Here is a 13,297-nt window from a genome sequence, read left to right on the forward strand (position 1 = left end):
TGGTCACACAAAAAAATTGTAAATTCTGTATAGGTTTTTAGAATTACAAAACATGTATTATCTGACATTTCTTCTTTGTATATATCCCTTCAGGGGGAGAGGGTTGCAAGAGGTCAGTGAGCAGCTCTTTGGGAACATCAAGAGGAAGTACTGCAGGAAAGACTCCCAGAGGATGCTCTGTAATCCCCACAGTGCTGATACACTTTGGGGAAGACAGTTAGAGAAAGGATTGGAGAGCCCAACTAATTCAGAGGAGAGGCAGAAGTACAGGCAGGATGAGACAGCTGAGCGGTTCCATGACGATAGAGAGGAAAGGAGAAAAGAGGAAAGAGAGCGAGCAACTGCTGGGAGGAGAGGAGACGAAGAAGACAGAGGGATGCCCATGCTGACAGATGAAGGGAAAGGAAGAAAGAGACGGAGGAGGCCTTCTTTCGACCAGTCATTTTCTGCAATGGAGCAATTACAGCAACGGCAAGACTCTGACACTACAGAGAAGCACCATCCTGGGGCCCCAGAACCCAAAGTAGCACATAAGATGGAGAATCACAAAAACGACTCTCGACTTACAAGTCCCGCCGATGTCAGTAGAGAACGGATAGAAAAAGCAGAGAGAGCGGATAAAGGCGAAAAAAGAGAAAAAGGAGAGCGGGTAGAACGGGTAGAAAGAGGAGAGATAGTTATAAGTGGGTCTGACCCAGAGTCAGCTTTGAGTGCAAATAGAATAAAAAAGAACCCTGTGGGTCGTCCTAAGATTAACTCAGACACCCCCAAACACAGAGAGCTGGCTTATAATCACATCAACAAAGCCAATCTGAACACAAACCCCAGACTCCCGAGCCCAAACCCCAGCCCCAGGGGCAGCATCAGTCCCAGCCAAAGGGCTAGCATCAGCGCCAGTCTCAGCCCCAAACCCAGGATGGCCTTGAGTCCTAGCCCCAGCCACAGCACCAGCTCCACAGCCAGCTCCAGAACCACCAAGGCCAAGGACAGATGGTCCTACCTGAAAGCTAAAAATCATGCCAGTCTCACATCACTCCAGAGAGACAACCGGGGAAGCCCCTTGACCTTAGCTGACCCGCCTTCGGCCTTCCCCATCACCCCCTCTAGCCCCCTCTACACCAACACTGATAGCCTGACCGTCCATACGCCCATTAAGAGGAAAAGAGGACGACCCAAGAAACAGCCACTCCTAACAGTGGAGACCATCCATGAGGGCACCTCCACCTCACCTCCAAGCCCACTGGCACAGGAAACCTTTGCAGGGCTAAACCGTAGGAGGAAGACACATACACTAAACACATTAGTGCAAATGGCCTCCACAACCACCAGCGCCAATTCTAATAGTTTGAAACTAAAGCGTGGTAGGGTTCCTTCCAGGCCAGTGAATAAGATGAAGCTTGGGAAAATGCAAAGCATCCTGAATGAGATACTTTCAGGCTCCAGTCAGAATGGCACTCTGGCTCTGAAATCATCTTCTGCCCCTGTTACCTCAGCTATGAGTGCCATGGCGTCCACTATTGAGGCTCGGCTGGGAAAACAGATAAATGTCAGCAAGAGAGGAACCATCTACATTGGTAAGAAGAGAGGGCGGAAACCCAGAGCAGAAACCCAAGGCTCCAATCTTCTCAAAACCACTAGGGACAAGCCCCCCCTGACTGTCTCCACAGGCAGTCTCTATGAGAGCCCTGTAGTGCCTTCGACCACCTTGTCTCCCTGCTCCAGCGCTCCATCCTTAAGAACCAGCCACTCTGACGCCACTATGCCCAGTTTGCAGCCCATCTCAGCCCTGCCCTCCAAACCACCAGGCAGGAGCTTCCTCTCGGGCGGATGGAAACTGTCTCCTCCACGCCTTCTGGCTAATTCACCATCCCACCTGTCAGAAGGGGCATCAGTGAAGGAGGTGACCCTGTCCCCCATCAGCGAGTCCCACAGTGAGGAGACTATTCCAAGTGACAGTGGGATTGGGACAGACAACAACAGCACCTCAGATCAAACTGAGAAGGGCTCCGCCTCGCGGCGCAGGTAGTTTTACAAACTTTAGTTATATCATTATATTTAGTTTTGTTGGTTTTTATTCAAGACATATAAGACATATATTCCTGAATTTGGTGGTTTTAATGTGATTTTATATGTCATGTGTTCATACAGGTACTCATTTGATCTGTGTGGGTTTGAGGCTGCGGAGGCAGCAGCCCTGGAAGCATCCAACAGAGGCAGCAGAGCACGCTGTGAACGGCAAGTAACTGCTGTTGACAACTTCCTGTCACAACAGGAAAAGAAGCAAAAACATCATCGACGGAAGAGGAAGTGCCTACAGAGCCGAGATCATCTTCACTTTCTCTCTGAACTGGAGGAGGTAAGAAACACAAATACATGCAGTGTGTAATTTTTGACCAAGCACTGTAATGTGCAAGTACATTGTATATGGTGTATTTTTCTAAATGATCCTTTTTTTAACCTCCCTGTAGGTTGTGGTAAAGCTTCAGCAGCTACGAGTGTCTCACAGACGATACACCTGCTACCCCCAGCAGCCATATCCCTCCATTTTCCGCCTGAACTTCCATCATTACTATCCGGTTACCTACGACTCCTACCCCTGTGACTCCAGCTCGTATCTCCGCAGGAGTGCCGATCTGAAGGCTAAGAGGAGACGCGGCCGTCCAGCCAAAGTCAGCGAGCCAATCACATCAAAGCTGCCTTTCGTTCAAGGATATGGTTATCCGCTTGGAGGGGGAAATTACTATGCAGCACCGTATGCGATGCCTTATGCATCTCCTCTGAGTCTGGGCTACTTTCCCCCTGCTCCCCCATTTTACCTGCCCCACCACTCGCTTGGACCTGCACCTCCTTCTCCCTTCATGAGGCCTGCCGTCCCCCCTCCCAAGGCTTTCCACTCCAGTGGACACTCACAACTTCAACCAGAGGCCAAGCTTCGCAGCTCCAGTGGCCCACTCCAGGGGCCCTCTGTAAGAGGAGAGGGCCTGGGATCCCTGGGTAGTGGCAGTGCAAGTGGTCTTGCTGGGGTTCGCCTCCATAAGAGAAAGCACAAGCACAAACATAAGCACAAGGACGAACCCCTCCTTTCACTGCGAGATCGGCAGGAGTTGGGTGGGCTCTTCAGCGGAGCTAAGACCAGTGCGCGCCTCAGTATGCTGAGTGACAGGAGGGACTTGGTCAGTCAGGGACCTTCAAAGCACCTGGAGATGCAAAGGGGCAGTGCTAGAGGCTCAAGCTTGGGGTCCAGCTTAGGGATGTTTGAGTCGGAGCAGCTGTCCACACACTCGCTCGCTGACAGCCAGTTCCACTCCCGTCAGACTCGACAGCCAATAAACAGCTTCATGAGCAGCTACAGTAGCCAAACCAAGCGGTCCGAGTCAGCTTCTGACCTCTTTTTGGGGTCACGAGAGGATGAGTGTGGAGGACGGAGTAGGAAGACGAGGCTTGCTGTGTTTGGAGATCAGGGCTTAATGTCTTTCCAAACTGCCAGGCAGGAGCCAGGACCGATGAACAACTGCTCTGGTCCCTCCCAAAATGGTAAGAACCACTTACTTTAGGTTTACCTGTTTAAATCCACACTGTGTATTAACAAAGTAGTGCGCTGCCCTTTTGCCATGATTATAAAGCAAGTCTTATTTGATGACACGTTGAAGGTTTAAGGTGAGCCCAAACTGCAATAACTACTTAATGCTTCCTTGTTTTTATCTCACCTATTCACTAATGACTAAACTTCCTGGATCTACCTAACTCTAAAAAGCCACCAATGGTTCACCTGTGTTATGTTTCTGATACAAAGCATCAGCAGGGCGTCTTTGGCTGACACTAACTGCAGCTTAACACAGCAATGGACCTCATCACAGATCTGATTGCAATGCAAAAGAGTGCAGACCATAAAACAGTGAGATGCCTATCTGTTAGAGAAAAGTAGGACTATATTAGTGAAACAAAACTACAACTGACAGCGGCTTCTACTGTCCACAGAAGATAACCACTGAGAAGTCATAGCGTGACCACACATTTAGCCTAGAAGTGTAACATCATGTTAAAATAGCTTTGGTTTGGACCATGGTTGCTGCGTGCACATCCAGGGATCTCTACAGGGAGGAAACACTAGATGAGCGTACTGTTAAGCACAAGATGCTACACTTGGGCTTTACTGTTTACTGCATCTTGCCGTTACAAAACAAGTAGACATCATCTTAACCTGCTAACGTTGCAGACTTGTAAATATGGTCAAATCAGGAGCATGTTAGCAAAAATAATTGCTGTCCACCATATTATTCTGTTCCCTAGTGATACAGAGCTTGTTATGAACTGGCTTAATCCCGTATTTAGTCAGAGTTAACAGTGTTTTCCTTATTTAAATGTATAAGGCAGCATAATCGTCAAGGTGATTCCTATTTATAAGTATGCTATGTGCGGCGTTATCAAGACAGCAGACAAAGAGGCAGGGTAGCCCCAAATTCTCACTTCCAGACTAATGTGTATTTTTGGTACATTCTGTTTTCTCCTGTCTTTGAGCACATCTGGCTGGGGATAGAAAGAACGTAATGCATGGATGGAGACGACTATAATTCACCAATCTCTCCTTCCTCCCCTCCCTCCCTCCCTTCCGACTCTCCTGCCAATGCCTTTGCCAGAGATATATTATTCACACAGTGTGATTTATTTTCTACAGACACGCAGTAAAAGGCCCTTGCCTGTGTTAAAAGAGCTGGCTGGCAGCCAGGGGTTTAATGACTGGGGCCTAGTCCAGTGGTGGGGAGGAGAAGCCAGGGGCTCAGTTAGAATACACCCTCCACCCCAGGGGATCCAGCATGGATGACTCATATACACACTATTCCCTCCCCCCACCACCACCACCACCACCACCACCACCATCCTTCCAGTGCTGTTATTCCTCTTCTACCTTCCATGTCCTTCCCTTCTCCCCTATTGCTGCTTCTGCAGTTCTTGCTCCTGCTTTCCTCCTTTGCCTCTCTCCCACAATCCCCACACTCAGACTTCCCCTTGTTCCTCCCCCTCCCCCTTCTATCTCTCTTTCCTTCTTCCCTTTCTCTTTCTGCATTTTCCCTTGTCTCCCCTCCCCCTCGTTCCCCCATTACCCTCTCTTTCCCCCATTCTATCTGGCCCTCCTCTAGCATGACTTACTGCCTCACTTCACAGCTTTAGCCCAATTAAAACACAGGCACGCATGCATACATGTATACATGCAACATTTATATTATTGTCTGAGCTTGCAACTGTGAGTCTGTAAATCATGCTTCACTAAAACTACTTTGTAGTGAATTGCTTTTGTATGCGTGTGTGTGTGTGTGTGTTTGTGTGTGTGTTTCTACAGCAATCAGCAGGTCACACTGCAGCTGACACCAATCTCTCACATGCATATTTGCATAAAAGCAGGTCATCTTCGACTGAATTAGTGAGAATAATTGTCTTTGTGTCACATGACTTGTTCCAACACATGCATGCACTTTCATGCAGAGAAACACTCTCGCCAAATTATATACATCAAGGATAACTTTATCCTGTCTGAAATCTGGTCTGTGGGCATGCATCTCTGTGTAGTACTGACTTCCTATTCCACAGAGGAGCAGGTCCTCAGTGCTATACGGCCCCTCGCACGGCTGAAGGTCACTGGTTTTATGTTCCGTGTATGCAGCTCATAAATTTCTGCTACTTTGTAGTGTGTGTGTGTGTGTGTGTGTGTGTGTGTGTGTGTGTGTGTGTGTGTGTGTGTGTGTGTGTGTGTGTGAGAGAGAGAGAGAGAGCAAGCTGAGCGTGTGCACAGCACATAAACTATTGCTACTTAGTGTTTTCTGCATAAGACTAATTTCACTGTCTGCCCTAAATTCTTGAGCAACAGTACAGTGAGATGTTCTGCTGTTTTGTATTTTCCTTTACACTTAGTTCATGAGTAAAACTCCTAAAACTTTGTATTTTCCCTTCAACATTCCAATTTGATTTCTTTAAATGTAATGAAACAAACATTGCATGACAGTGTCACAAATCAGTATCTGCTTATAGCAACATTTTAATTCGCAAAGTAAATTATTCTAACCTAAGATGCCATGTTTGATGAAACAAATAGGAATGTTCTAAATGTGTAGTGACTCACTATTTAACCATCTTGCTATCCAGCTGGGCATGTTTGTTGTATAAAATTCAGCACTGTGCTAGATTATGGCAGTCACTATGTGTTCAAGCTCTGCAGAAACCTGCTTCATTGAATCAGCAGGATTCTGGAGCGAAAGAAGAAATGAGATGGTTAGGGAATGGAAAAATAGGAGTAAAAGCTCAAGAAAAAAAGGCCAGGGATGTTTTATGCACACTGCTTGGGGACTGGTGGCTGATTGTGCTTTTCCTCCATTTTGGCTGTGGCTCAGTCTGAGCCCCGGGAACAGTGCCCAGGCAGAGAGGAGGGGGGAGCTACGAAACGGGACAGAGATGGGAAACAAAAAGAATGACAGCGATGGACCAAGACCAGGAAGCGGTTTCTGAAATAGAGACGGAAATGAAATGGTGCAGTGTTACCAGTTTAATTGAAAATTAGAGAGTAGCATGTTGCGGCCTATGAAGAGTAGAGTGGGAAATAGAATGAGAGTGATGGGGAAAAAGGGAAGGAGACAGGATAAAACAGCGGGTAAAGGGCATACCGCCCAGTTCACCAGTGTGAAGGAAACAATATGGCTCCAGTTTCTTCTGCTCAGCCATTCTGGACTGCTGAATTCATTATTTGTGCATGATGGGTATGTGCGTGTATGTGTGTGTTTTTATCTGTGTGTATTTGTGTGAGGACATGCATGTGGATAAATGTGTCGATATGTGTGTTTGGCTTTTTGGCAGCCTGTGCTCCAGATGCGCAGGGTTGTTATTGTGTAGGGACATATTAAATGGTTGAAGGAGACATTTCTGTGGGTTTCCTGCTAGCAGAAAGGGATCTCCTCCTCTCCCCTATCCTCTCAGCTCTGTAGTAGACAATTACAGGATAGGATCTGCTCTCCTGGCTCAGCTGGGCTTTGAAAGGCTTACATGAATATGTCAAAATTAGCAGGAAGCTCTTGAAGCAAAAAAGAAAAGACATATCTCACCATGAGCTAAATTGGCATGATGTCTTTCCTGGCCTTTCCAAGGCTGCCCATTTTTACTGACATGCTAGCATAAAGACACCTTTTCTCTTTACAGACTTGACTTTGTTTATTTACCTTGTGATGTCTCACCTCACTCATGCTCACTTTCTCCTTTCACAGATGTTCCCACTAAGCGGAGGTATAAGCGACGTGAGGTGGAACAGATCCAGAAGGACGTGAGGAGGATGCATTCTTTGAACTTTGAGCACGTGCAGAAGATCCTCCGTGCCAAGCGCCTGCAGCGACAAGCCAAAACAGGAAACAATGTCGTCAAAAGACGGCCTGGGCGGCCCCGAAAACAACCCATCGAAGAATCAGCGCTGACTAATAGGAGTGTGGATAATTGGGCTGATAGTCGGGGTTTGGACATGTTGGCCGGTAGGAGAGGTGATGGGAGAACTCAGGGGATGCCTGTCCTGGAGAGGTGCGATGACCTGCCAGGTAGGCAAAGCCTCAGGCCAAGCTTGATCCCCGAGCCACTGGAGTTCTCAAATCACGATTCCATCTCAGCGACAATTGAGACTGTGGTGCATCAAGCGCGATCTGTGCCTCCACTGGCCAAAGGGGGGAAACGCAGAGGCAGGGGCCACAGCAGGGACGAGTTATGGGCTCCTTCCAGTCACTAGACCTGCAGGAGGGAGCAGCTCTGTAACCGAACAGAGAGCAGTTGTTGGAGTCAGTGCTGTTTCAGATGCAGTGCCCTTCGATCTGGAACTCCTTGGTGCACTTTGACTTGTTTCTCCTGTCTGATTCATGAGGACTACAGAGGATCACAGGAGGAGGGAACACGTATGGTATCATCCATCTGCTTGGTAAACCCAACCAGACATGAGCCTTTCAAGAATTCATTGGACCTTCATTTGCAATGGCACTATATGGTACTGTTTGATACTGAATCTGATGCTATAAAAGTGTGTGGTACTCATGATAGTGTAGGATATTATGTGATTCTTTATGTATCTGATACAGTGATGTGTATGGTACTTTATGATACTGTATCTGAATGTGGCTTTAGCCATATATTTACCAGCAAGGGGAGGGGAATGGTTAATATTAAACTGTGCAGCTCTGCTTATTTTTGCCTTTCTGAGGACGCTTGTCAAAGACGTAGGAGAAAACAGCAGTAATTAAGCCACCTTACCCCATTACTTATCCCTGTTTATTGCTCACACCCTCATCTGTACCTTCTTTGTTTTCATACTCTCTCTGAGGAATAACCCCTGGTCACCCTTCCCGCTCGTCACTCTCCCCAATTCTTTAGCTTTCCCTGGTACCTGCTGCTCAACTTCATCTCCCGTTATCCTCTAATCTACTCCCAAATAATATGTTACACCTCCCATTGCTTCTGCTCCCTCCACCTACCCGCGTGTGTCAATTAATTCTCTCTCCCTGCTTAGACCTGTCCTGAGCAGTGACATATAGGCAATATGGTGGATGAGACTGTCCCAGACTGTAAATAGAAACAAAGTCCACTGTTGCCTGCCTTGTACAATGAGAAACCAGCTCATAGACATGTATACATGACATACAGTATATCAAATAGAATTGTTGTACCATAGACAATGAAAGTTGTGTATTGTTTTATAACCAAAAACAGACATGGGTGCGACTCAAGACAAGTTTGTTTTCAGACAGAAAGAACCACATATATTCATTCATACAGTCATTTATGTGTTTATTATCCAGGGGGCATTGCATACAGGGGAAATATCAGGTGTGTTTTGGTAAACCTTAAAATTGGTTTATTGCACTATGAAAAACCATACACTTGCTCAATCAAATGCAGCACTTACATGCTTGTTCCAGCCTTATGTTTTGGCCTTCAATGGTGTGGATATCCATTCCAGAAAGCACGCATTATTTTAATCAATTTGTATATGCAGGCTGCGCAGCCAAAAGCGTCAAAACGAAGCCCGAGTCTGAATTGTGATTGGACAGTTCAGCTGAAGAGGGCTCACAGTCAGTGTTTTAAAAAGCTAATCCCAGTCTTTATACCTGATTTCATTAAACATCATTTTAAACAATTTTTTTTTTAAAAGTAAATACAGTATTTAGATTTAGAAACCAAAGTCTCAGTATTCAGTGTGAGGATGTGTTATTTAAAGAATCTAAATCAGAGTTTGACAAACTCTCCACCATGTTGGCACCAATGTAAAGCATCCCTATGTGCACTCTAGAATGTAGCCATCTTGAATTTTGTGTCAATATGTCCAGCCTTTGTTAAACTCTATCTACAGTATCTGTGGCTTTGGATAGTGGTTGTTATTTTCTCAAATAAGTATTTCAAAATATAAGCAATGGATCAGTGTTTCTTTAGCAACTTTGTTAACTTTTCTCGGAGATTCAGTTTTCTTTGGGTTGGGTGGGATTCTCAGTTGCAGCAGTTCAACTTGTGCCTTATGTTTCTTTCTCTCACCAGTTACATTCGACCTGAGAAATATCAAGTGGCAAAGAGTGCCCCCGAAATTGACCCAAAATATTCATGATTGTACATATGACTCATGTGTCTTAGTCATCAGAACCCCGACACTGCCTGTGTCCAGTCAAAGCTTCCATAGTCAGCATCCTCTGTCACCAGCTCCCTCCTAGTTTTCTGACCCCCATTATCATAACAGAACTAGAAGTGCAGGACAGATCAATATAATATGATATTACTGTATTGAATACACAATATGGACTGGCCTACATTCTGCTTTACAGCAGTGATGGAAACAGACCGGTCCACTGAATCGGATGTGTTTTTATCCAGAGATATTGATTGTACTAAATGTCCCAGATATAAATGAAGATCATTTACTCTGCTCAGTATGTGACCTGTTATTTACATCAGCTAACTGGTTATGTACTTGGCAAAGGAGGAACAGAGGAGGTTGTCATGGAAATCACGTTCTCCTACATTGTTGTTTGCTATGCATCAGGCCATGTCTGGCAATGACCTTAAGAGGAATTTCTGTTCTGGGTCCACCCTTCGACAAAGAGAAATAAGTGGTCTTATTTACCGAATAAAATGAATTCATATAACAAGAATTGTGAATAATACCAGTAATAATTTGTAATAAGTTGTGCAGAAAGTGACTATCATTTCATGGATACTATAGTTACTGCAGCTCCATGCAGTACAGCCTTAACCAGATGTTAAACTACAGTATTGAAGTGTTTGTTGTAAATAGTGTTAGTATGTCCATCCTGCATGGATACCGGTTGGGCTCGGCTATGCTGGGACTGTCTCCTAAAGCCACAGTAGACACTCTCTCTCTCTCTGTATTAAGACCCAAGAAAACATACAGAAATGACAACCCTAATTGATTTTCCTAATTGACAAATTCTGCTGTATATCAACAGTCACCGTTCTAGTCCGTTAAATTACACAGAATGCTAAAATAGTTTGCCTTATCGCACCTTCAAAAGTTCTAAGAGGATAAAAGCCTCACTGTAGTGTACTCGACCAAAAATAGGAATCCTCGCTGAAATGCAGCTATTTTGCCTGCAGCCAGTTGGGGCAGCGCAGTAGCATGAAGAGTAAGCAAAGAAGGTTGCGTGTGGGGAGAGCTGTCAGAGGAAAAAGCCAAAAATACACTCGTCGTACAGTTAGTGTGCTCAACCTTGCTTTGCTTGATGACTTCAGATGGGTCTACAGTCTGTTGTGGTGAAGATGAGGTCTAGATGTGTGGTCTGGGAGGTGTAGAGACTACACGCTTGGCAGCTTATTCCATACTGTGGTCAGTCAGCGGTTTCGGATGTAAGAGGTAAAGACCCCAGATCTTGTCTGTCCTGTCTGTCTCTTCTACCAGCCAATGCTCCGGTGCCTTCTAACACTGACCAGTATTGTCCTAATCCAGAGCTTTCACTCTTCACAGAGACTGCAGAGGGGATGTGGCTGTGAATAGGGTTCAAGGTCACTGTTGTTTAGTACTTAGTCAAAACCAGTCTGGTCTGGACCAGTGGCTACAGGAGGCCCCTAAGCACTGATGTAAGGATCTTTTACCATGTCTTTGGTCCGAGCATCAAGAGCAGCGCAGCAGCGTTTGACCTTAAATCAGTGGTTAGGGTGTGTTTACCGAAGTCCACGCTCACCAGTTAACGACAACAACAAGAATATGATATATTGGCACCTAAATTTGATCACCCCCCATTCCCTTTGTGGCATGCTGTGATGAGTGTCCTACACATGGAGTGAGGGGTCACTTGAGACAGAACCCCATAAATGTACATGTAGTCATCCTCACAGCATACGTTACAGTTCAAAGCTACTATGTTGTTCAAAGCTGAAAGTGCAGATGAAGCATTGAGAAAACCAATAAATGTACTTCTTTAGAGCACAACGTGAGCTCTTCTAACAGTGTGGGCATATTTTAGTTTGTATACATAGTGTATTTGAACCTTTTTCTAGAGTGGGTTTCCTTTATTTGCATGCTCAACTTGATTGTATGCATAAATATTTTAGACAAGCCGAAAGTTGAATTTCAATTGAATTTGGAGCAAGACTTGTACATTGTTTGATATGTTTCTTTTTGTAATGAATTTTTTAATTCATGAAGCAATTTTGTACATTGTATGAATATTAAAAACTGCAAATATTTGACATATAGAGTAAATACTAGATGCGCATGTATATGCATATATCCTCACAGTATGTATGTGTAAATGTACACATATATTTTGTATTTGCATTTGCTGACATACAGATATATGTCTTAAGCACATATATACATGCAATATATGTGTATATCCATGTCCGCTGGCATGCTTTTGGTCATGTTTATCTTTCATGATCTTGTAGGTTCATATTTTGTTTTGTTTTTATTTTTCTTTCCTCAGAAAGAAAAGCTCATTCTTTTGCTACCCTTCTATTGGCTGGCAGTGTTGAGCACTTATTAAGAAGAACTACAGTTGAAGTTGTTCATGTTATCCATTGTGTGAAATAATAAATGACTTTATTGACAGCTGATGGTGTCACATATTTTCTTCTTTCTGGTTCAGAGTTGATATTCCAATCTTCGAAAAACTGCTTCGTCACATGCCAAGATAAGGCTGATGAATTATTGTGTCACAAGTCATTAGAGACTTTGTATGTAAGAGTGTGTGCGTGCATGCGTTTGTGTGCGTGTGTGTGTGAGTGCGTGTGTGTGCAGCATGAAGCAGCGAGATGACAGAAGGGTTTGTCAGATGGTCTCCGTGACTGAGGACTAAAATAAAAATGGGTTTGCTTGTTGCAGTTAAAAGAGAGGGAATCCTCTCATTAGATTAGGCTTCAGCCTTACTCACTCACACACACACACACACACACACACACACACACACACACACATACCTACATGCTCTTAACTCTCGTACTTGTTCATTAGCTAAGCCTACATCCCTAAATCCTCCTTGCACTAGCCCATGAGTGTGTGTTCTTGGTGGGCTGGGCTGCAGGCTGCTCTGTTATTGGATGGCGCTGAGTGGGAAGTGCCCCACTATTGGCTGCTGCCAACTAGTAAAATTCTTCTGTTACCATGGTTGCAGGGTGAGCTGCCCAAATGTGTCTCAGTGTATCTAGTGGTGCTGATAGAACCATTGGCACTACCGGTGCTATGCTGAAAAAAATCCCCCCTCTGATGGAAGTCAGGGCTGCACCCAAATCACTCTCTAATGATGCCTGTAGATGAGCCCCACATGGCCCCTCTTCACATTCAGCACAAGAGGGAGGATGAGATATATCACCTGTGATCACAATGAAACACATGCCGCATGAAGGGTGCACCCTTCAGCCGGAGGTACACTTACAAGGGGAGAAACAGGATCATCAATTTGATGCGCAAAATGTTGATTTAAACCAGGGTTAGTGTCAAATTATGTATCTTCAGTTTTAATGGATCCGTTATACACCGGGGGAATATGAAAAATGACATGAAGTATAAAGAGTACATGTAGATTTTTTTAAAAAAAAACCACACACACACTGCATTTTTTATGGAAATATAAAGATAAAATATGTTCACTTGGTCAATAGGTTAAGCCTGCTTGCTGGACTAAATTTAAACCATCCCAGCGTTTGTTTTGCCGTTCTGTTGCTCCATGTGTGTGCAAAATCTCTTCAAGCCATTCAGCTTTATAAAGACCAACACTATTATAAAATCTTACAAATCTTATATTCTGTGACATCTGTGCAAGGCTGAAATATTTCAGTA

General features: G+C 44.8%; 1 protein-coding gene across 2 annotated transcripts in view; it reads left to right on the forward strand.

The window, feature by feature from the left end:
- setbp1 (SET binding protein 1) overlaps nucleotides 1–12,073 on the forward strand; it is a 33,734-nt gene extending 21,661 nt beyond the window's left edge. The window contains exons 4-7 of one of the 2 annotated variants that reach the window (XM_068604582.1): nucleotides 94–2,022; nucleotides 2,149–2,356; nucleotides 2,469–3,534; nucleotides 7,248–12,073. In XM_068604582.1, the coding sequence (XP_068460683.1) occupies nucleotides 94–2,022; nucleotides 2,149–2,356; nucleotides 2,469–3,534; nucleotides 7,248–7,753 (3,709 nt within the window). In that variant the 3' untranslated portion in view covers nucleotides 7,754–12,073. Of the gene's footprint in view, nucleotides 1–93; nucleotides 2,023–2,148; nucleotides 2,357–2,468; nucleotides 3,535–6,383; nucleotides 6,876–7,247 lie in introns of those variants that run through there. The other variant, XM_068604583.1, reaches the window with a different exon arrangement.
- Nucleotides 12,074–13,297: the final 1,224 nt, after the last annotated feature.

The sequence above is a fragment of the Clinocottus analis genome, unplaced genomic scaffold (assembly GCF_023055335.1).
Source record: "Clinocottus analis isolate CAN_PGR_092001 unplaced genomic scaffold, fCliAna1.0.p SCAF_7, whole genome shotgun sequence".
Classification (NCBI taxonomy): domain Eukaryota; kingdom Metazoa; phylum Chordata; class Actinopteri; order Perciformes; family Cottidae; genus Clinocottus; species Clinocottus analis.